This window comes from Opisthocomus hoazin, chromosome 4 (assembly GCF_030867145.1).
Source record: "Opisthocomus hoazin isolate bOpiHoa1 chromosome 4, bOpiHoa1.hap1, whole genome shotgun sequence".
NCBI classification, from domain to species: domain Eukaryota; kingdom Metazoa; phylum Chordata; class Aves; order Opisthocomiformes; family Opisthocomidae; genus Opisthocomus; species Opisthocomus hoazin.
Genome location: NC_134417.1, coordinates 40,505,637 through 40,526,290, shown reverse-complemented (window position 1 = coordinate 40,526,290; position 20,654 = coordinate 40,505,637). Strand labels below are relative to the sequence as shown.

Genomic DNA, 20,654 nt, shown 5'->3' with positions numbered 1-20,654 from the left:
CTCAAGGTGTGCTTCTGTCAGAACGCAGATCGTTGGGATCAGCCTAAGCTCCTTTCCTGTCTTACCTCTCCTCACATTTATCCCACCTCAGCATCTTTGTGGGCGTGCTAGCCAACACGAGCTTATTTTTTTCCTTTCCATTTAGAGTATCGTTCCTTCTCTCTCAGCTTCAGCCCCTAACTCACTCTTCTCCAGCCTGTCATCTGCTACTATTACCCAGTTGTACACACAGCACAGCTTAATCATAGTAATATATTATGCCTCTGTGTGCGTTTTTCCACCCCTCTGGGTATTTACAAGATAACTGTGAGTTGAAGAGCAATTTGGAAGACTAAAACTGTTGGTAGACCACACAAAAGTATTTGACAGAAAGATGACGCCCTTTAGCCAGCTGGCAGCTTGTGATCTCTCAAAACAAAGTTTATTGCTATTTATTGCTATAATAAACTGCAGAGTTCTAAGATACATTAAAAAGGTAAAAACTGTTACATCCAAGTATTAGATAACAAGTGTCTGATCACAAACTAAATAACGGAAGTACTGAAGTTCTATGAGTCTATGATTCTAAGTTAAACATTGAGTAACTGAAATTCACTTTGTTCTTATAGAATCATAGAATGGTTTGGGTTGGAAGGGACCTTAAAGATCATCTGGTTCCAACCCCCCTGCCATGAGCAGGGACATCTTCCACTGGACCAGGTTGCTCAGAGCTCCATCCAACCTGGCCTTGAACGCTTCCAGGGAGGGGGCAGCCACAGCTTCTCTGGGCAACCTGTGCCAGTGTTTCACCACCCTGCTAGTGAAGAATTTCTTCCTAATAGCTAATCTAAATGTGCCCTCTTTTAGTTTAAAGCCGTTCTTCAGCTAGTTCAGTGTGGATCATCTCCGAAAAAAAAGGAATGCGCTAAAAAACCTCCATCATGCTCTTTACTTCCTAATATTTTTTATTGAGCAGATTCATAACATGGAAAGTATTGATTTCTCGTTCAATAATTTAGAAAATTATTTCTATAAATCCTTTGAACCACACTGAGATATCTGAAGATGTGGCATACAGAACTGTAAAGCCAGAGGTTTAAATTAATGAGTCTTTCCCTATTATTATTATTACTGTTATTATTATCATATTATATTATTATAATTTTAGGACTTTAAAAGATTTTTTGTTATTGGTTCATTCTACAGGAATTGAGATTTAAGTCCTTTCAGCCGTGGTTGACAAAAGGATATAAGCAGGAACCTGTGTTCCAGATTGCCAGCATTGTTCCTCCATTTTGAACTAGATTTCACAGGCACTTAAATCTTGTCATTAAAGTTTTGCTTCCTTCTACACATCTGCTTTGGTGAAGCACCTCTGTCTTCAAAGGGTGGAGGAGGTTCAGCTTCTCTTTTCAACCTGTGTGGGAAACTCCATGTTTCCATAGATAGATGAATTGCAACCCCTTTCTTCTCTGAGAAGATGTGATTTCTGGGTAGTGTTCTCTGAGCATGAAATGTTTGAGCATGGTGGAGAGGCCACCACCCCTTTCCTTTGAAACACAAAGGGAAGGAAAGGTTGTTATCCCTTAATTTGTAGTGAGGCCACTTGTCCAAGATGGGGAAGCCCTGAGTGCAGACTTCAGCTCTTGTTTGGCTAGGTGGAAAAAACAGTGCTTCGAGGGATAACTCAGAGATGTGCTTCATTAGTGAAGAAAATACACCAATTCTTGCTTTTCTTTGTTTCCTTTTGCATGCTTAGGTGATTTCCTGCTCAGCCTTTCGCATTTTGTAGGTCTGTTTGGAGGTTTATATGCAGCATGTGTTGTTCGTGGAAAGAAGAGTGTCTACCTGCAGGTTGTGGGGGACAGGGGCCTAAATTCTGGTGTGAATCTCAACGCTTTGGGCTCATGATGTGAGTCACAGCCTCAACCTCAAAAATGAAAAATTAGTAGGTGTATTGAGATTACAGCATAAACCAACAACATAGGCAAGATAAGCATATACAGTTTTGAATATTAAATCCCAGCTGCACAGAAGGAACTGCTTTTGTGAAATTAGTTGCTTTCCCTGATATGTTTCCTCGTTAGACGATTCCCTCTGCCATAAAAACCTTTGCTGCTTGTGCCAATGAAAGAGGTTAATCTTCTAAAACCTTTAGCACGCTACCTGCAACAGTACAACACCAAAAATAAATAAATAATCCTACCACATAGTTCCCTGGTTTCAAACTTCGCAGATTCAGGGTTCACTAAGAAGTCATCTCTCTTTTTCCTTTAAAAGAAGACAACCGTATAGAATAGTAAGAGTTCTCTGTCTAGCATACAAACCCATCTGGAAAGAATTTAGTCTGCAATAATTGTGGGCATTTGATTTAGCTTTAAATCCCTGTAGGTAATTCAAATGTAAATTTATTGGGGTGAGTTTATCCCCAAATCACCATTGGATCCAATGTTTTAGAGATGAATTTGGCCCACTGCACTAAAACTAGAGCCTGCATTGTTTCTGTTGCATCAGGATATTATTACATGCTGTAATATCTGTTGTTATAAGCAGACCTTTATTAGAAATAAAGTCAATAGAGACAATACCTGAATCACATTTATTTTCGGACCTTTAAAGATTCGTAATTCTTTGGTTATGAATAAGTTTATAGACTGGTATCTAAATCACTCAAACAACACTGGTCTGATGCATTATTCTGTTATTCTGTACTCATCTGAGATAGTCTTTTTGGTTAAGTAAAATTCTTTGCATTTCATATTCTGCTTCAGAAAAAAAAAGTTTCAAGAGGCATTCAGCACATAATGTAAACAATGCCATCTGTCTTTTTCTTTGTAAAATCTTCTTTGAGATAGCCCCAATATGCCTACTGTTTTCAATCACTTAAAAGGCAGTAATTTGATTATATCATCCTCTATGTAGGAACTGCCATTGCTTTCAGTCCACTTCCAATCCTGACACAAGTAAATCACTTTGATAAGATCCCCCTTTTATTTATTTTTTTTCTGAGGAGACTAGCATAAGTAATGATGCCAGTGATAGACCAAGGACAAAATGACCATAATGTGCTTTCTGTAAGAAAGGAAAACATATGCCATTGTGATTTATTGTGTTACTTGGAAAATGTTTTTCCTTGGAATTTCTGCAACAGCCATGCTCTCTGAGGGAAGGGCATTAGCAAGTGTGAATGGCCAAATGGTAAATTCAGACAAAACCTTCAGTGGGCAGCAGATTTAAACAGCTATCACTACCTAGATTTCTTAAATGGGAACAGAAGGTCAAAGCCATTTTGGAAATGTGCCTCGGTCGTATTCATCTTTGGTATAATGCCACCTACTTAGAGGGAAACACGCTGGGAATGTGTAAGGTTGGATCTTCCTTACAAACTTCTATGGCTTATCATGTAGATATGCCTTCCTTCTATTTAAAAATTGTTTGGGTGACTTCAGTGCTTTGTACCACCAGCAAGGCAGGGGCCTGGCAGACACATCTAACCTCCCAGAATAGACGTGGCAGGAGATCAGTAGTATCTGTAGACTTCCTGCTACAAACTGGCCTCGACTCTGATGCTGGGAGAGCGTGGTTAGAGTTGAGCTGTCTCTGGGCACATCTATCTCTTGCCTCTGATTTCAGAAAAATGGGAGAGCACTAGATGAGGTGGTTATGTGTGATGTGAGAGCCTTTTTGAAAGGAGATGGACCACAGGTGTCTCTCTGAACTCAGACTGATCATTCAGCACAAGCAACCCCCGAGCTTGTGTTTTCAAATTTGTGAAGACTGCTGGTCTTACATTCACTGTCTGAGACCACATCCAGGAAACGCAGTGGGAAGTTCACTCAACTTTGCTGAAGAAGCAGTACCACATAGGTAAGAGGCGATCAGCAACGTTAAAGCGCCACAGGCCAAGTTTGGCTTTTCCAGTAACATGCTATGAGGTAACTCTTTTGTTAAGTAATTTTGGAGAATCTGTGTGAGAAAGCTGTGACCTGGATAGCAAGATGGCAGCATGCTCATTGTATTTAATCTAATGAATCAGGAGGCTGTTCAGGATGTTATTGATATGGTAGGGTGTTTCCTTTCACAGAGAAAGCGTGGAGAGCCTCATCCAAAAGCATTCCTACGCCCGATCCCCCATTCGAACCTATGGAGGAGAAGATGATCTTGGAGATGACAGCCAGGCAACACAAAGCAGAGGTAGGAAAATGTGCTCATGAGGTAAACTGTGGTGACCTAGTCATGCTTGAGAAGGAGAACCGCAGTCAGTACTGTAGTACTCTGAAGCATTTCTCTGGTGTGCCTCGCTGCCACAAAGTACTATAATGAAGAAGAATACTTGTTACCTTAGGGCTCTTCTGGACATCTGACATGCCCGTGGAACAGGTGTGGGTGGCTAGCTCAGGAGGCAGCTCTAGAGATGCCTCTGCAGCCTTTGCAATCAGTTGAGAACTGTTTCTGCTTCCTCTTCAAGACGGCTGGAAACCACGCAACTTCATTACCGTGGTGCTGAGAACAAGCTAACGCTCCCCATCCCTTGGCAGGACTTACTAGCTGGGGCTCAGCACCATTTGTAAAATACCATGTAGATGTGTCATTTGCTGACCCTCCAGCCTTCTGTGAACAGAGGAGTTGGTTCTGACCATCTTCACTCAGCCTATGGTTAACCTGTTTTGCCTCTACAGGAAGAAAAGTCCATAGGTCCCTGGAGAACTGATGTTTAATTGTTATCTCTCAGTCTCTAAGAGGTGTTTTTCCTGCCGAGGCAATTCACCTCAAATGCTTTATCAAATGGTTTGTCTACCTCAGCAGTCGCAAAAGTAGTAGCAAGACAGAGTTGTTCTTTGTGGAGATATTCACTGGACAAATTGCATCTGTCGCAATTTGTTACTGGAAATATATCTCAAACCCATCCTGTGGGATCACGGACTAGCGTAAACTTGTGTTGCATTATACTTTGCATGTTGACTTCGTGACCTGCCTGATATGCAACAGCCACTTGAGGTAAAGCAGTTCTATCTGCCTTCCGACTGGCAGTGCCCTTGTCTTGCCCTCTAACTTCATACAGTGTAGCTAAGATAAGAGTATTATTTCTGGTCATAAGCTCTTTGGACTTGCGCAGGGAAAAATTGCTTATTTTTAACCATGAGTTGCTCTTCAACAAAATGTGATTAGGTGGGCTTGTTCGTACACGTCTATTCTAAGAGCAGTTCCTTAGACTGCAGAGTTTCTGGAACAACTCCTTAGCTGGTACGATGCCATCCTTTCACATACTTCTGGGGGATTACCCCACTTTATGTCAGCTTAGATCCTAGGCCAGTTATTGTTGAAGACAGTGTTGAATTTTCCCTTGCCAGAAGGGCTCAGAGCAAGGCACTTTCCCTCCAAGAATTAAATTTCTCCCTAGTGTGACGTCCTCCTTAGGGAGCGACAAAGTGAATGAGGTGAACCTCAGTATGAGAAGTGGCTCCTAGAGCCTTTTTCTTCTGAAGAGAATCCAGAGGAAGGTGTCATAAGAGGAAAGAATAGTTTATTAGAATTAATTTTATGCATAATATATATAGGGTACATTTCTGCATTTTCTCACAATACGGCAAAGCAGTAAGTGAGGAAGACGACGACTTGTGGCAACCAACTTTTTTCTAACCTGGAAGCCACATGCTAGCATAGGACATGATTGTTCTGCGCAACCAGAGGCATGCACAGAGCGTAGAACGTACTGCTCTTGTAGATGAGTAGCCGGTACTGCCTCCACTCTCTTTATAGATCTGGTGTCCTTAAATAAGGAAAAGTCCTCCAAGATATGAGGAGATCATGACCTTACTGAAATTCCAAAGACATTTTAATTTAATCTGATGCATTCTAAAACTACCTTACATGCAAAATGGAGGGATTTACTTCCATACATACAAGAGTTGACAGCCAAATAGATACACATTGCAGGGTGGTGTGTATTGTAAGCTCTCTGAGGCCTCGACTGCCTCAGAATTACCAGAGCACATTTCCTTGGTGTTGGCAAATGTGGTATGAGAGACTTTTTGAAGTACTAAGTTGCAATTAGAGACCACAGCAGTTGGAGGGTGAAAGGGCGCTTATGGAGGTTCCTCATGAGGCTCACAGAATGATAAAATAGTTTGGGTTGGAAGGGACCTTTAAAAGTCGTCTAGTCTGACCCCCCTGCAATGAGCAGGGCCATCTTCAGCTAGATCAAGTTGCTCAGAGCCCTGTCCAACCTGACCTTGAATGTTGCCAGGGACAGGGCATCTACCACCTCTCTGGGCAACCTGTTCCAGTGTTTCACCACCCTCATTGTAAAAAAGTTCTTCCTTATATCTAGTCTAAATCTACTCTCTTTTAGTTTAAAACCATTACGCCTTGTTCTACCACCACAGGCCCTGATAAAAAGTTTGTTCTCATCTTTCTCATAAGCCCCCTTTCAGTACTGAAAAGCTGCTATAGGGTCTTCTCAGAGCCTTGTCTTCTCCAGGCTGAACAACCCCAACTCTCTCAGCCTCTCTTCATAGGAGAGGTGTTCCAACCCTTGAACATTTCATGACCATTTATGAGAAGGAATCACATACTTTATTCTGTGTAGAACAAAGAAAGCCTATCACTGCTATTTATGTCTAATTACTTCTGCACCCATCCAGAGCATTCTTGGCTCAGCCAATTTCAGCCATCTAAAGATGGAAGTGGCTGGCCTTCAGTAATATATTTATGACAAGGAGTCTGTTTCTAAAGGAATTAACAGATATGAAATATATAAATCCAACTAAAACTTTCATGCACATTGTCTGGGTGCCTGTGCTCCAGTATCCACACACAGGATTCACAGTAGCCACCTGGAACAGAGCCAAATGTAAACCTTCTAGGCAAATCCAGATTCGCATCCCACTTTCCCCGTACTGTAATAATGCTCAGATATCCCCTGATTTGTAAAGGGTTTTGCTCTCATCTGTGAATGTAGTGTTGTCCTTTTCGTTTGGCTCTGGATCCCAACTTCCCAGCAGTTTGGGTTAGGTTCAGTGGTAGGGCCAGGGTTTGGTTCAAGGCAGTTTCTACCGCTGAATCAACAGAAATTCTCTTTCCTGTTACTGGGCCATTTTACTTGTTTCATTAAGCAGAGGAGGAATTAATCAAGAGTAGCTCTCTTTCTGATTTCAGAATATATCCCTAAAGAGAGCTATGATTTTTTAAAAATACTAATTTGCATTTTTTCTTTCTGTTGCTGTTTGTTTATAGTTTTGTTTTGAGTATGTGGCTACATTTGGTTAGAATACATAATTCCAATAAGTTTACCTTGACAGATAGAGGTCTTCATATTTTTTTCTTTTCACGATTTGGCTGAACCTATCTTCTAGAATCAAATTTATGAAACTTGTACCTGTTGTAAAATTTATTGTCTCAGAATGTTCTGCAATATTGGCTCAGAATTATATTTTATCAAATATTCTTGCCAATAAATTTATTACTTAACATAAGAAACATTTTCTCAATGGTCAAAGTTGGACAAGAAAGAAAATACAGAAGTGACATGAGTTGAATTATTGTTTGAATACGAATAAAAATTAACAGTTTATTTGTGGGATTTTACTGTATTCCCCCTTTCTAGAAATCAGACATCTGATGATGACCAGATGCACAGAGGAACTGCAGAGGTGAAGGGCAACACTGTCACCAGATTATGTGAAAATGACCATGTATAATTATCCAAACAAATTATTCATTGTTTCCCAAAAATTTTACTGTCAAAATAAAATAAGTAATTAGTTCTAATTTAAAGCAGCCATATCTCCTTTCTATGATTCTGCCATCTTCAGAGAAAGAGTGTGTTAAAGATGTGGATGATTTGTGAAAAGAATTTTTGGAAATTTTCAGATTAAAAAAATACGAAATAAACCACTTCCATTTGACCTAAATTAGCTAATTACCCCGAGAGCAAGTTTTTAATATTTTTGTGCATTTCACTTAAAACCCTGCACCTCTTCCTATGGTTTAGCATCAGTGTTGTCTCTAAGAGCACTGTACACAGCTGGAAAAATAACAAGTGTTTTGACATTTTAGAATTTTTTGTTCTCTACTTTGGAAAAAGTCAGCTTGAGTGAAAAGATGCAGTGTTGACAAGTTTTACTGGGGCTAAAAAAGAAGAAAACTTGTAGTACTGCAAATTACATTTTTCTGCATTTTTGCCAGATTGAAATTTTAGAAAAAAATAACCAGTTCTACTGAGGATCTGATGTAAAAAGCTACAAGCATGTCTTCAAAACAGGGATGCAATGCAGTGAGATTCCATGTCAGAGTAGATGCTTCAGTCTTTATTGGCAGCATTACAGGGTTCTTCAGTGTTTAATACCAAAAAGGTCCAATGTGCAAAGCTGATTTTACTGTTCAAGCCACGGCAACCAACTTCTGAAAATGGAAATTTGTCTAAGATGTAGTGATAAAGGATAGCAACTGGCAAATAATAACATACAGAAAGTTCTAAGGACAGAGAAGTATTTGGGAAGTATTATCAATGATGACTTGTCATTAAAATCAGCCTTGCTGTGAAAGACTCTTTTTATCCCTTTTTGCTATTTTACCAGCTTTGTGGGTTGCAGTGCAAATGTCAGGCATTCTTTCTCTTTGCTTGCAGGGTCAGCCTTTACAACATCTGATAACCTGTCCCTCAGTTCCTGGGTATCCTCCTCAACCAGTTTTCCCGGATTTCAGCATCCGCAGTCTTTGAGTGCCCTGGGTACCAGCACTGCATCCATAGCTACACCCATTCCTCATCCAATCCAAGGATCTCTGCCTCCGTACAGCCGCCTGGGAATGCCTCTGACACCCTCTGCTATAGCCAGCTCCATGCAAGGTAGCGGCCCCACCTTCCCTTCCTTCCACATGCCTAGGTACCACCATTATTTTCAGCAGGGTCCTTATGCAGCTATCCAGGGACTGCGTCACTCCTCTGCAGTGATGACGCCGTTTGTATGACTGATGTAAGACAAGTGAAATGCGAGATCTTAAATGGGCAAGTTTGATATGAAAAATACAAGGGACCTTCCTGAAAGGCCTGTGGCAGGAGTGCTGAACTCGTAACAAACCAGCTAAGAAAACGCATTATGGATATAGATTCCTCCATTGAGGGATCACAAGCAGAGAGCGTGCAGCGTGAAGCTGCTCACAGATCTATGTGTAACACAGCCAGAATGGATCCCAAAGTTCCCAGGATTTTTGGTCACGTGCAGCTTGTTCCAAAGGTGCATTATACCTAGCGGAAAGAAATTATGTTTATGCAGCAGTGTACAAACTAATTGTGTGTAGATCTTTGTTCATACGCTAGAAGAATTCTGAAAAAGGCAATACTCTTATTCATCTTCATCTCTTCTTGTGACTGATGAGCATCTAAACAGAAAAATGTATTGCTACAACTTGGAGCATGTTTTAGGCTATCTCAGCACACATTTGCTGGGAACAGGACAAAGTGGAGAAGGCCACTGTCCTTTTTAAAAGACTGGCTTGTATTCACCGAAAGCAGTATTTCTTAGTTACTACTATAATCCCAAAGAGAAAATTATTGACAAGTCTTTCTTTCTTTGTTTCTTTCACAAAACACCTCTCAGTTCCAAAGAACTGTGTTACAGGACTGTAGCAGTAATGATGTATTCTGTCCTTCAGCCTAAAAAGAAGTTTGTCCTATATCCTAGAAGAAGCAATTTAACTATCTGTTAAGGTATGATGAAGGAAAATGTTGATTTGGGAAAATCTGTTACTTAAACTTAGAAACCCAAGATATCAAATCTTTAAATCAATGCTTGTTTGCTGCTGTGGTTGCCACTGAAAACCTGTTTCTAGCTGCAAATGAGTATCAGATTAACCAAATTTCAGGCTTGATCAGTCCATAGACTCTCTAGATCACACTATAATCAATGGACTGGTATAAGATGAGTGGCACTGGAGTATCCTTCTACTTGTTCTGGTATACTGGGGTTTGGTCATGGCTGGTATTATACAAGCTCTTTGGCCAGAAAAATGAGGGTTGTATTGTTTATTTTTCCATGTCCCAGTAGAATGATGGAGCTGCCTTGGGAAAATATCAGTGCAGAAACTCATACATAATTTTTTTAAATTAATATCTGCCTTTTTTCAGTTAGTAATTATGGTTCTCATTCAAAGTACTGTCCACTTTTTCTGGGATGTTATGTCTGATATAACAGAGGAACTGCAGAAGTATGAGAAAAACTGACCTCTCCGCAGAGAACTAGCATCAATCCTTTGCACTGCTGAACAGAGTACCAGTGCAATGCTGGTCTTCTGTGTGGTGGGAGCTGGGATTTCACTGTAAATAGGAAGTCAACACAGAGTTTTTGTGTAGTGTTGCATCCAAGTTATAGATGATAACACATCTACTGATAAAAATGAACTAGCAATCCAGTCTCATATGTTAAAGATCTGTGTAGAACTGGAACACAGAATGGAAACCAGACTTCTTTGGCACTGTTCTCCTCTACTTTTAACCAGTGTGTGTTGGCATCATATGGTAAGAAGCAGAGCGCAGTACACTGAGTCACATATCTCCCATCTCCATGAAGTGCAAGGCAAGTCGTGTGCCTTTTTTTTTTGTCCCATTGCCTCGTCTTAAATGCCCATTCACACAGAGCAATGACAACCTCCCAGGCTTTTCCCAGTTTCTATTGCAGGCCAGTACTTGCATCCCACAGATAAGGGGCATATTTATGTATTTCCCAGTAGTTGAATTTAAAATCTTGTCAAACTGGCCACTTCAATTACCTCAGTTATCTGCAGTATCATCCTAATTTCCCTTTACTTGCTGCTGGACCTACTGGTAAAAAAATGACCTGAGGCAATTTGCAACTTTTGTGCTCTGTATGTGAACGAGAATGAACGCTTATTTACAGTTTCTGGATTCAGAGCTACTACAAGGAGTTCCATAAATGTATATAACAAGATGAGCTCTGCAGTATTTAAATGGTTTAAAATCAGACACTGAATTTGGCTTGATGTGTCCAAATATTAGATTTTGCTCCAGGCTATAAGGTTCACCTGAACAGTGCATGTTGCAAGGTTGTGCCTATTCATGGCCCATTTTGATATAACCCCCTGTTTTTCAGGAAATTAGATAATACCGGCCCCACAACAAAAAACTCTTCAATTACATACATGATTCCACAGAAATGAGAATTTCAAGGGAGATTTGGAAGAAAATTTTAATCCCTCTCCCTCAGTTCCTTGACTACTGTTAGAGTTGTGTGAAGGTCCTATGACAACATGCACTAAAGTCTGTGGCGAAATTCTGTTTCTTTTACCTGTTTCCCTCTGCAGCTCCATTAACTTCTCTGGAGTTGCAGGGGATATGGTTAGGTTGAGAATTCAATGCTGATACTTCCATCAGGAAATGGTCAAGTAAGCAGGCAGCTTTCACATGGCTCCAGAAATAAGCTTGGAACAAGCAGGCTGCTTTAGGCACGCTTTACAAGACACATAGTGCCTGCTTACACACTGACCTGTGCTTCCTTTGTGAAGTAAATTCAGAGGAATAAACTGTACGGTCTCTTTAGCCTTGCTCCTGTTCCTTTTCAGAAAGCACCAATATTTGGCATGCAGAATGCCCCTGACAGTGTTTCAGAGAAAATTCTCCAGGCTTCTCCTGGAGAATGAAACTGGCTTTTGACAACATCATTTAAAAAAATAGTAAATGAAAGACAAGTGCTTTTACTGTGAATAAAACATAATTCATATCTGAAAAAATATGACAGTAAACTGTCCCTATGAAAACACGATAGGGCCAACTTCTCATCCACATTCTCTGCGATGAGTTTCATATTGTAGATAACACAGAACTATCTGTCAATTATTTCCAGTCAGCTTGATTACTTCTAGTCAGATCCAGTCTCTCTCGGTGTGCTCTTCCCTCCCGGCGCTGCTGTCTGGCATATGCTGCTTTCTGACAGTTTAATTCCTCTGCATCAGAAACCCACTGGGTTCCCCACTCATGCAGAGTCACGGGCAGATCCCAAGCAAGGGTATGAAGGCAGCTTGTGAGAGCCTTCCGCAGGAAGAAGGTCAATAGGTACGGCCAGTTCTCGCCTCCGCTTCTTTGCCCTCACAATCCTACCTCCAAAACCTGTTCTCTGTAGTTGAGGTTGAAGGGACTAAGTTGACAGAGACCACAGGACCAATGAAGAGGTCTTGCCACCTCACAAGGTTTCTTCTCCCTGTCCTTCTCACCTTCCTGGGGGCAGAAGGCAGCATGGGAGTGATTCCAGGGATAAAATTCCTGCCCCACGGAAATCAGCCACAAATGTCTTCATTGTAACGGATATGGGATTTCATTCAACATTCTCACCTAAAAAAAAGTCCACCTGTAAGAACAGCGACCGTAGTGACAGCAACAATACAGGAACTCTACAGAAAAGGCTAAAACCCAACTATAAATCAGCAATAGCATTGATTTCATAATTGGAAGAAAAGGAATGTGAAATCATAATTAATTGGCTAAAGAGTGAAATTGCTCTTCCTAAAAGAAAAAAATTATCTGTACTCCTATGACAATAACTCAGTAATTTATTTCAGGAGTTGCTGTATCGCTGTCAAAATTATATCACTTTCAGGACAGAACATCTGTTGCTGGTAGATGGTCTAGGAACGCCAAATATAATCTAGAGTTTATTTTCCAATATAATTCACATTTTATATCCCATGAGAAGTGCTCTTCACCTTTATGAGCTCTCTTGGCTGAGTGAACTGGTGCTGGTTTATGTTGGTTTTTTTTAAAGAAGGGTGGAGAGAACATGCCTGAATATGCTTTTCAAAGAGAATTATAAGATTACCTTCCCAGTACTTCTAGGTGTTTTCTCGATTACCCTTTTATCCATAGATAGTCAACAGCCTCAGGTCTTTAATCCAACAAAAGCATCCCAAAGACTAACAAAGCCAACTTAGATGCATTCGTCTGAACTTCTTGTTTCTTCTGCTTTTAGAGCCCTGAAAGAAGCTAGACATAAAAAACATTTTATATTTGGCCATTCGGTTTGCAGTATTGCTTTATATGGCCCAAGGCACTGTCAAAGACAGAAATTCAATGCCACTGGGTTTCAGTGGTACTCTTCTAGGTGTAAACTGACAAACAAGCATAGAGCAAGTGGATAAAGGTACAGAGTTTCTAGTGCACATGCTCCTTCAGGAGTTCAGAGACGGTAAGTTGTATGACAGCTAACATATTTGGTAGTATAATCTACAAAATGCAACTGCAAACTTTCTCCCAGAAGGCTTTATCCATGGAGGCCGGGATGCTGCATAAGGATGTACGCATAAGAAGATGTTGCCACTTCCAACAGCCAGCAAACGCTAACCAGCATTTGAAAATGGACCTCTTTTAAACCAAAAACATTTGGGCTGGCAACTTGCTTATGCACTAGATCCTCTTTAGGTGTGTGTACTCTAGGGAAGCAGAAATATCAATGAAAATTGTTGCAAAAACTTGGGGAGCTTTCCAAAACTGTAAGTTAATATAAATTGTGGTAATTTACCCTTAGATAAGGGATAAAAGCGACAGTGAGATCAGTGTAACACTTAGGGCTGCTTATCTGGGAGGGAGATGTGGCCACAGCGCTTACACTTCTCAGCTGCAGAGGGGTGACATTCATTCACTGCAAGATTAATTTTGGTTTCAGTGAGATCTTATTCTCACTATTCCTTACAGAGCATTTTCTGCTGCAGATGTGGTTTCTTTATTAACCACTTACTTGCTGGCCAGAGGATTTATGTATTACTCTGTAATAAACTGTCCTTGCATATAGTCTCTAGTTTATCAAATGACAACTTCTTTTTCTTTATTTTACCTTTTTAAAGAAAACTAAGCAGTGATTTAAGTAAACTCTGAAGTTACTTTCTATGATAGCTTAAGGACAAAAAATACAGTTTGCTGTATTTTACCTTTAGTACATTTAAACAATCTTTTCCTTTTTATTTTTTTATTGTACCTTCAGAAACATGAGGAATGATTTGGTTTAAAAATAAGGAAGGTAAAAACTGGATGTAACCTCTTTAACAGAATGTACCACAGTTCTGCTGTTTGCCGTGTTGACTTTGTTGTTTATAATGCATTGCGTGAGCACATTCACCATGTACTGAAGTGCGTGTTTGTGTGTATGGGATGGGGGTAGGGGGAAATCTCTTTATGGAAAAAGAAGTTATGAACATTAACTATGAAGCAACATCTAATGAAAAGTTTCTTTTTAAGTGCAATATATTTATTTCTGCTAGAAGTATAATATCAACATTATGTAATATTTGAAGCATTAAATGTTATTTGTAAACAGCTTAAAATTATATATATATCACAAAAACTGTACAGAAATGCAAATGTGTGGATATTCAATTTCTTTCATTAAAATATTGGGTGTTTTGATATATCAATTCTTATTTAGCCAAATCTTTCTCCTTCTGTTGTTTTTCCTTTAACCAAGTCACTGAGTGCAGTGGAACCAGTGATGGATTTCTCTGACAGCACACAAAATCTGGTAGGGCTGCTCATCTGCAAAGGGTGGTCTAAATCTTGGATGCATCTGGAGCGATAGTTGTACTGTAGTTAAATACAATTGTAGTTTGCACAGAGTTACACCAGTGATTTTTTTTTTCAAAGTGCTTTCAATTATATTCAGAAAAATTGCTGGTTTTGGCACTGGAGCCCAAAGAAGTGACTGAAATATGGGGCATCCAGGATCCCCAGAATAATAAACAGAGACCTAGGAAACGTAGTCTAAGCAGAAAGTGGAACAGAATTACATCCGCTTAGTCTGGAGAAGTGAAGGTTGTGGGAAGATACAACAAAGTTTTCAAATGTATGAAGAATGTAAAGAAGCAAGGAATAAATTCCTCTCCGTATCTGCTGCAGGCTTTTATTTAATAAGATTTTATTTCTATTTTAATAGCATATATTAAAGCAAGTGACAGTTATCTGAGACATCTAAGGTATTTAAACAAGAGGGATAGTGAAACACAGCACTGGGTTGCCTAGAAAAGATAAGGAGCAATGTCTGTCACTGGAAGTCTTTAAGAACAGGTTGGACATGCATTAGCCAAGAATGATGTGGTTGGAGCTAATCTTGCCTTGGGACAACCAAATGATCTCTTGAGATGCCTCCAAGCTTTCCATGAGAGCCACCCCTTAAAGCAGCTTCTGACAAAAATCTCAGGCTGCTCCAAAAGTTTTTGTTACACACCTGTAGTTCAGCTTGTGCTCAAATTGAGATCAGCTGCTGGGTCTTTTGCAGCTAATTCACAAGAGTCAGCTGGCTTACAGGGAAACTGCATGTGATAGAAGATCTGCAAGGTCCTGAGGAACAGCAGTAGCATTGCTTTAATTTGGTTTCTGACTGTGAATGTAAGCAAGGAGAGAAGAGCCTGAGGTAATTCAAATCCATTTTTAACTATGCTGAGTTGCAACCATGCATTAACGTATCTCTTTTACATTTGGAATATATGAAAATGAGGACAGCTCACTGAGTTGGTAACCGGGTATGATGCCTTTTGTCTCTGTGTTATATTTTTATGTCATCTTGATAGCAAAAAAACATGTGTTCTCTCATGGATATTCACTGCCATGAAAATCTTTTGCTTAACCTCAGGCTAGGGGGCTTTTTTGATACATGTAAAATGAAGTGCATGCATTGGCACTTTCCTGAGTCAGAAATGTTGCCTGTATGCTGATTCAAGACGCAGTTATGCCAATGGTCTCGCTGAAATCAGTAGGCTTGCTAGCTTAAAGTTAAATCAGTGCTTAAATTGCTCTGCAGCTGTAAAATTCCTTGTGTTTTATAGAATCCCCAGCTCTGGGAACAAGCTGTCCGTGCAACAAACACCTGTATAACTGGAGCCTTTATCTGCTATTGACCAAAGAGAAACCAGGGTATTAAATAAAGTGAAGATTCTGAACTGCCTCGCAGTAGGGTTACTCTGAAGAGACTGATGAGTAGTCATGATGACCCTAGGCTGCCCTGCGTTTCACATTTGGAAAACAGATTTATATCCGAATTATCTATCTTGGAGATAAGCAGTGCATAAACCAAATGATTTGGAGATATATATTTTCTAAACTTCCAGTGCAGAAGCACAATGAATGCACTGATTTAATGGTATGCTAGAAATACAGAGCAATAAATGATATTTTGAACCATGAATAAAAAGACCATTTCAAATACACATAAAATATTTGGATTATCCTTAGTTTATGTCTATGGAATTGATGGTGTATAATCAGCAATGATAATTCTAAGAATAAAGACTTAAACTGTCAGTGGTCTAATGACCAAGATCCTCAGTGAAGTTAGTAATTGATATCAGGGTTGGTCAATGAGGGTCTAAGGATGTTTGTGGGAACTACAGAAGCTGGTGCTTGTTCTCCATAATAATAACCAGAGGGACAAAGAAAAACGTACCGGGATACCTACCAGAAAATTTTGCCAGAGAGTTTATTTTGAAGAGTAGGGTGATCATTTCTCCCAATGCAGAGAGTATTAGATCAATCACCACTGCAGCGTTTTTAGCTCTGTTAAGACAAAATATAGTTTTACAAGCAGACCCAGCAAAATCTGGTCTTTTTAAGGCTTTTTAGGTTGGAAAACAGGTTTAATACAGGGACTGCACTGATTAATTTGTTGAATTAAAATCAAGCAGCCATGCTAAATTCTTGTGGCCTATTAGTCGACTTCGAATTGTTTTTATTCTCATTGTGAAGCCTGCCAGGAATATGTGCAGTCATTTTTGAGTGGCTTCAGGTTTCTGTGTCCTAGAGAATCTCCGGGTTTTGAGTCATATTTTCACTGACTTCATGAGTAGCTGCTCCAAAGTTCTGCACTCTCCTGTGTTTGGAGAAGGGTGGATAGCAGAAATGGTGACGGGATGAATGACTGTCCTTCAGACATGCAAGGGGCACTCGCCTAGCTCTTTGTCTGTTTTAATTCAGCCTATTATCGCAGGGGAATAGCTCACACAGTAAGATGAATTAAAGAAGGGCAAATGCTTGCAACTTAATCTGTAATTGATGATATTTAGAACAAATAACCTTACAAAAGGTGGAGGTGATATAGTCCCTTGAACAGCTGCAGCTTTTTTCTGTTCAGATGCTTAACTTCTAGTCTGTTGTTCTGAGAGATTCATAGAAGGGATGAAGTACATAGCAAAAAACCTGTGTCTTTTACCTGTGTCAGAAGGCTGTTACCTACTCTTTCAGAGGCAATGCAAACACAGGTCTTTGTCACCTCAAACTAGAATTACTACTGCATTTTTTTACCTGGGCCTCTATCTTGAGGCATCTTAAAAAGTCCTGAAAGTAATAACATGGAATTGGAGAAGTTGATGATGTCTTTACTTATAGTCTGCACTGTCTTCCAGTCAGCTTCTAGGGACAATATATACTATAAAATACTAAGCCATTCAGGTATTTGGTGTCATCAGAATCTACTCTCCTTCTGAGTTCTCCCACAGTTGGAATAAGTTGTGATTTTTAAACTGGTAAGTCTGTGCTTAATAGGGGCTGCTGGAATTGGACTGCCTTCAGTCAGGGGTCTTTCTGTTCAAAATCACTCCTCCTATTCTGTCTGTACCTGCATTTTTCACAGAATCACAGAATTGTAGGGGTTGGAAGGGACCTCTGTGGGTCATCTAGTCCAACCCTCCTGCCGAAGCAGGGTCACCTACAGCAAGCTGCACAGGACCTTGTCCAGGCGGGTCTTGAATACCTCCAGAGAAGGAGACTCCACAACTTCCCTGGGCAGCCTGTTCCAGTGCTCTGGCACCCTCAGAGGGAAGAAGTTCCTCCTCATGTTCAGACGGAACTTCTTGTGCCTCAGTTTGTGCCCATTGCCCCTTGTCCTGTCACTGGGCACCACTGAAAAGAGCTTGGCCCCATCCTCCTGACACCCACCCTGCAGATATTTGTAAGCATTTATTAGGTCCCCTCGCAGCCTTCTCCAGGCTGAACAAGCCCAGTTCCCTCAACCTCTCCTCGTAGGGGGGATGCTCCAGTCCCCTCATCATCCTTGTAGCCCTGCGCTGGACTCTCTCCAGTAGCTCTTCATCTTTCTTGAACTGGGGAGCCCAGAACTGGACACAGTACTCTAGATGAGGCCTCACTAGGGCAGTGTAGAGGGGAAGGAGAACCTCCCTCGTCCTGCTGGCCACACTCTTCTTGATGCACCCCGTGATCCCATTGGCTTTCTTGGCAGCCAGGGCACACTGCTGGCTCATGGTTAACCTGTCGTCCACCAGGACACCCAGGTCCCTCTCCGCAGAGCTGCTCTCCAGCAGGTCCATCCCAAGCCTGTACTGGTGCATGAGGTTGTTCCTCCCCAATTGCAGGACCCTGCATTTGGCTTTGTTGAACCTCATCAGGTTCCTCTCTGCCCAGCTTTCCAGCCTATCCAGGTCAGGCTGAATGGCAGCACAGCCTTCTGGTGTATCTACCACACCTCCCAGTTTGGTGTCATCAGCAAACTTGCTGAGGGTACATTCTAACTCTTCATCCAGGTCGTTGATGAAGAAGTTAAACAAGACTGGGCCCAGTACTGACCCCTGGGGGACACCACTTGTCACCAGCCTCCAACTAGACTCAGCGCCGCTGATGACAACCCTCTGAGTTCTGCCATTCAGCCAGTTCTCTATCCACTTCACCGACCACTCATCCAGCCCACACTTCCTCAGCTTCCCTAGGAGGATATCATGGGAGACTGTGTTGAAAGCCTTGCTGAAGTCAAGGTAGACAACATCCACGGCTCTCCCTTCGTGTACCCAGCCAGTCATGTCATCGTAGAAAGCTATCAGATTGGTCAGGCATGATTTCCCCTTGGTGAATCCATGCTGACTACTCCTGATAACCTTCTTTTCTTCCACTTGCTTCATGATGGCCTATTTTTGCATGCTTTTATGAGACCAAAAGTCTGTTGGTCTTCACTGGTGTTCTCTGGTGTGAAAGCTGAGTGTGGGAGAGAGCAGGATTTTTCTGTTTATCTTATTCCCTGTCTTACAGTCATGCTTGATGCATAGTCACTTACAAATCTATTATTATTTCTTCCTGTGCTCTCTCATGGATCGATCCCAAGGCAGCCAAACGAAGAATTCATTTTTATCTTGATGCAAATCGTTGGCTGTAAAATTTGCATTGATAATATCTGAACATGTACCCAGAGCCTTGGAATGGTAGGCTTCAATTACCTTCCTTTGAATGTCATAGCTTTTAGACTTGAGACACCAGTCATACTACTCCTCTTCAATGATATTACAAATCAGTGAGTACTCGTCAGGATATTTATCAGCCTGACTTTATTCAATCACTCCATTTTCAGTTAACGTAGTCACCCCAGATAGTGGACTTCCAGAGGATGATTAGATTGTTTCAGATGGTTAAAGACTTCGGCCTTCTTTGCTCCTTCATTTTACAGTTCACCGGGAACCTCATGCATTTTTGTATGAACATATGAAAGTCTAACACTTGTGCCCCCTAATTTCCTTTACAAGGCTTTAAACATTTTTCAGTTGTTCTTAAATGAATTAGTATGTACCGTATAGCCTGCCTAGCACTTAAGGCTACTTGGCATGGTTTCCAGTAGTTCTGGACGGACAACGACCCGTGTTTTCAGTCACAGAAAGTGTTTTCCTTCCTACATGTCTGATGAGGGAAAAGACTAACAAGGAGTAATATAGGTTGAGATTTCAAAGCCGTTACGGCTGTAGACATGCAGCTCCCACTAATTTTATAAAGAATCATGCTTCTAAGTCCTGTTTTGAAAGTCTTAGCTATAGTGTTTGCTATTTGGAAAGGTTTATGGTTTGTTTTTTTTTTTTTCAGAGACCAGCCCGAACTTTTTATCCACCCCTTCCTGAAACAGTATTTTAAAGCTTCTTTTGCTCCATGCCATAATACCATGCCTTCATTCTCCTGTTCTTTCAACCTTGGCCAAACTGTTAGAGAACACGTGTATTTCCTTTTTATTTGCTGCCTCAACAACAGGAGCATCCTCTAAGTTGCAGAGGTTAATTTCTCTGTTTTTTGGGGTTTTGGGACATGGTGCTTTAGTGGAACCTATTCTTAGGAGCTTAGTTCTTTTATGCTTTGCAGAAGAATAGTCTATACACCTGTCTCAAAGGCAGAGCTGCCATCTTGGCAATATAGGCAACACTGAATTTTGCTGTCCAGAACTTGAGGGATGGGCTAGAGCTGCCTTGCCACAAAAGAAGCTGGGAAAAGCCAGAAGGCGAAATTACACGGAGGAGCGTAGGATCAGCACGTTCTTACCGCAGCCAGCAAGCGGTGGCTCCAGCCCTGCTCCTGAGCAGCTGCCGCCCTGCACGTTCAAGTCCCTCCCACAGCAAAAGCAATACATTTTTCTCTTCGGGGCTTTGGTATAAGCAGCAATGCTGGCAGCAGGTTTGGGGCTGGTCTGTCCCCCCTGTCCACCTACATACCAACATTTAGGCTATTTGACATTGAGGAAGTGCCTTCTCAGCTTGTGCCTAGAGCCACTCAAGGCCGTGGATTCCCCTAGGGATCTAGGAGCCTGAAAACCAAGATCTGCAGCGTTCGATTCTTTCTTGCATACACAAAAACTTCTGACTTAAAATACTTTTAACACTTACATTATTCTGGAAATGTGAATCCACAATGCAGCTGTGATGAGATG

The 20,654-nt window shown here is 41.0% G+C and overlaps 1 protein-coding gene across 1 annotated transcript in view; it reads left to right on the top strand.

The window, feature by feature from the left end:
* TBX20 (T-box transcription factor 20) overlaps positions 1 to 9,744 on the top strand; it is a 35,404-nt gene extending 25,660 nt beyond the window's left edge. The window contains exons 7-8 of the mRNA XM_075417406.1: positions 4,064 to 4,173; positions 8,609 to 9,744. Of these exons, the coding sequence (XP_075273521.1) occupies positions 4,064 to 4,173; positions 8,609 to 8,949 (451 nt within the window). The 3' untranslated portion in view covers positions 8,950 to 9,744. The remainder of the gene's footprint in view (positions 1 to 4,063; positions 4,174 to 8,608) is intronic.
* The last annotated feature ends 10,910 nt before the right edge of the window (positions 9,745 to 20,654 follow it).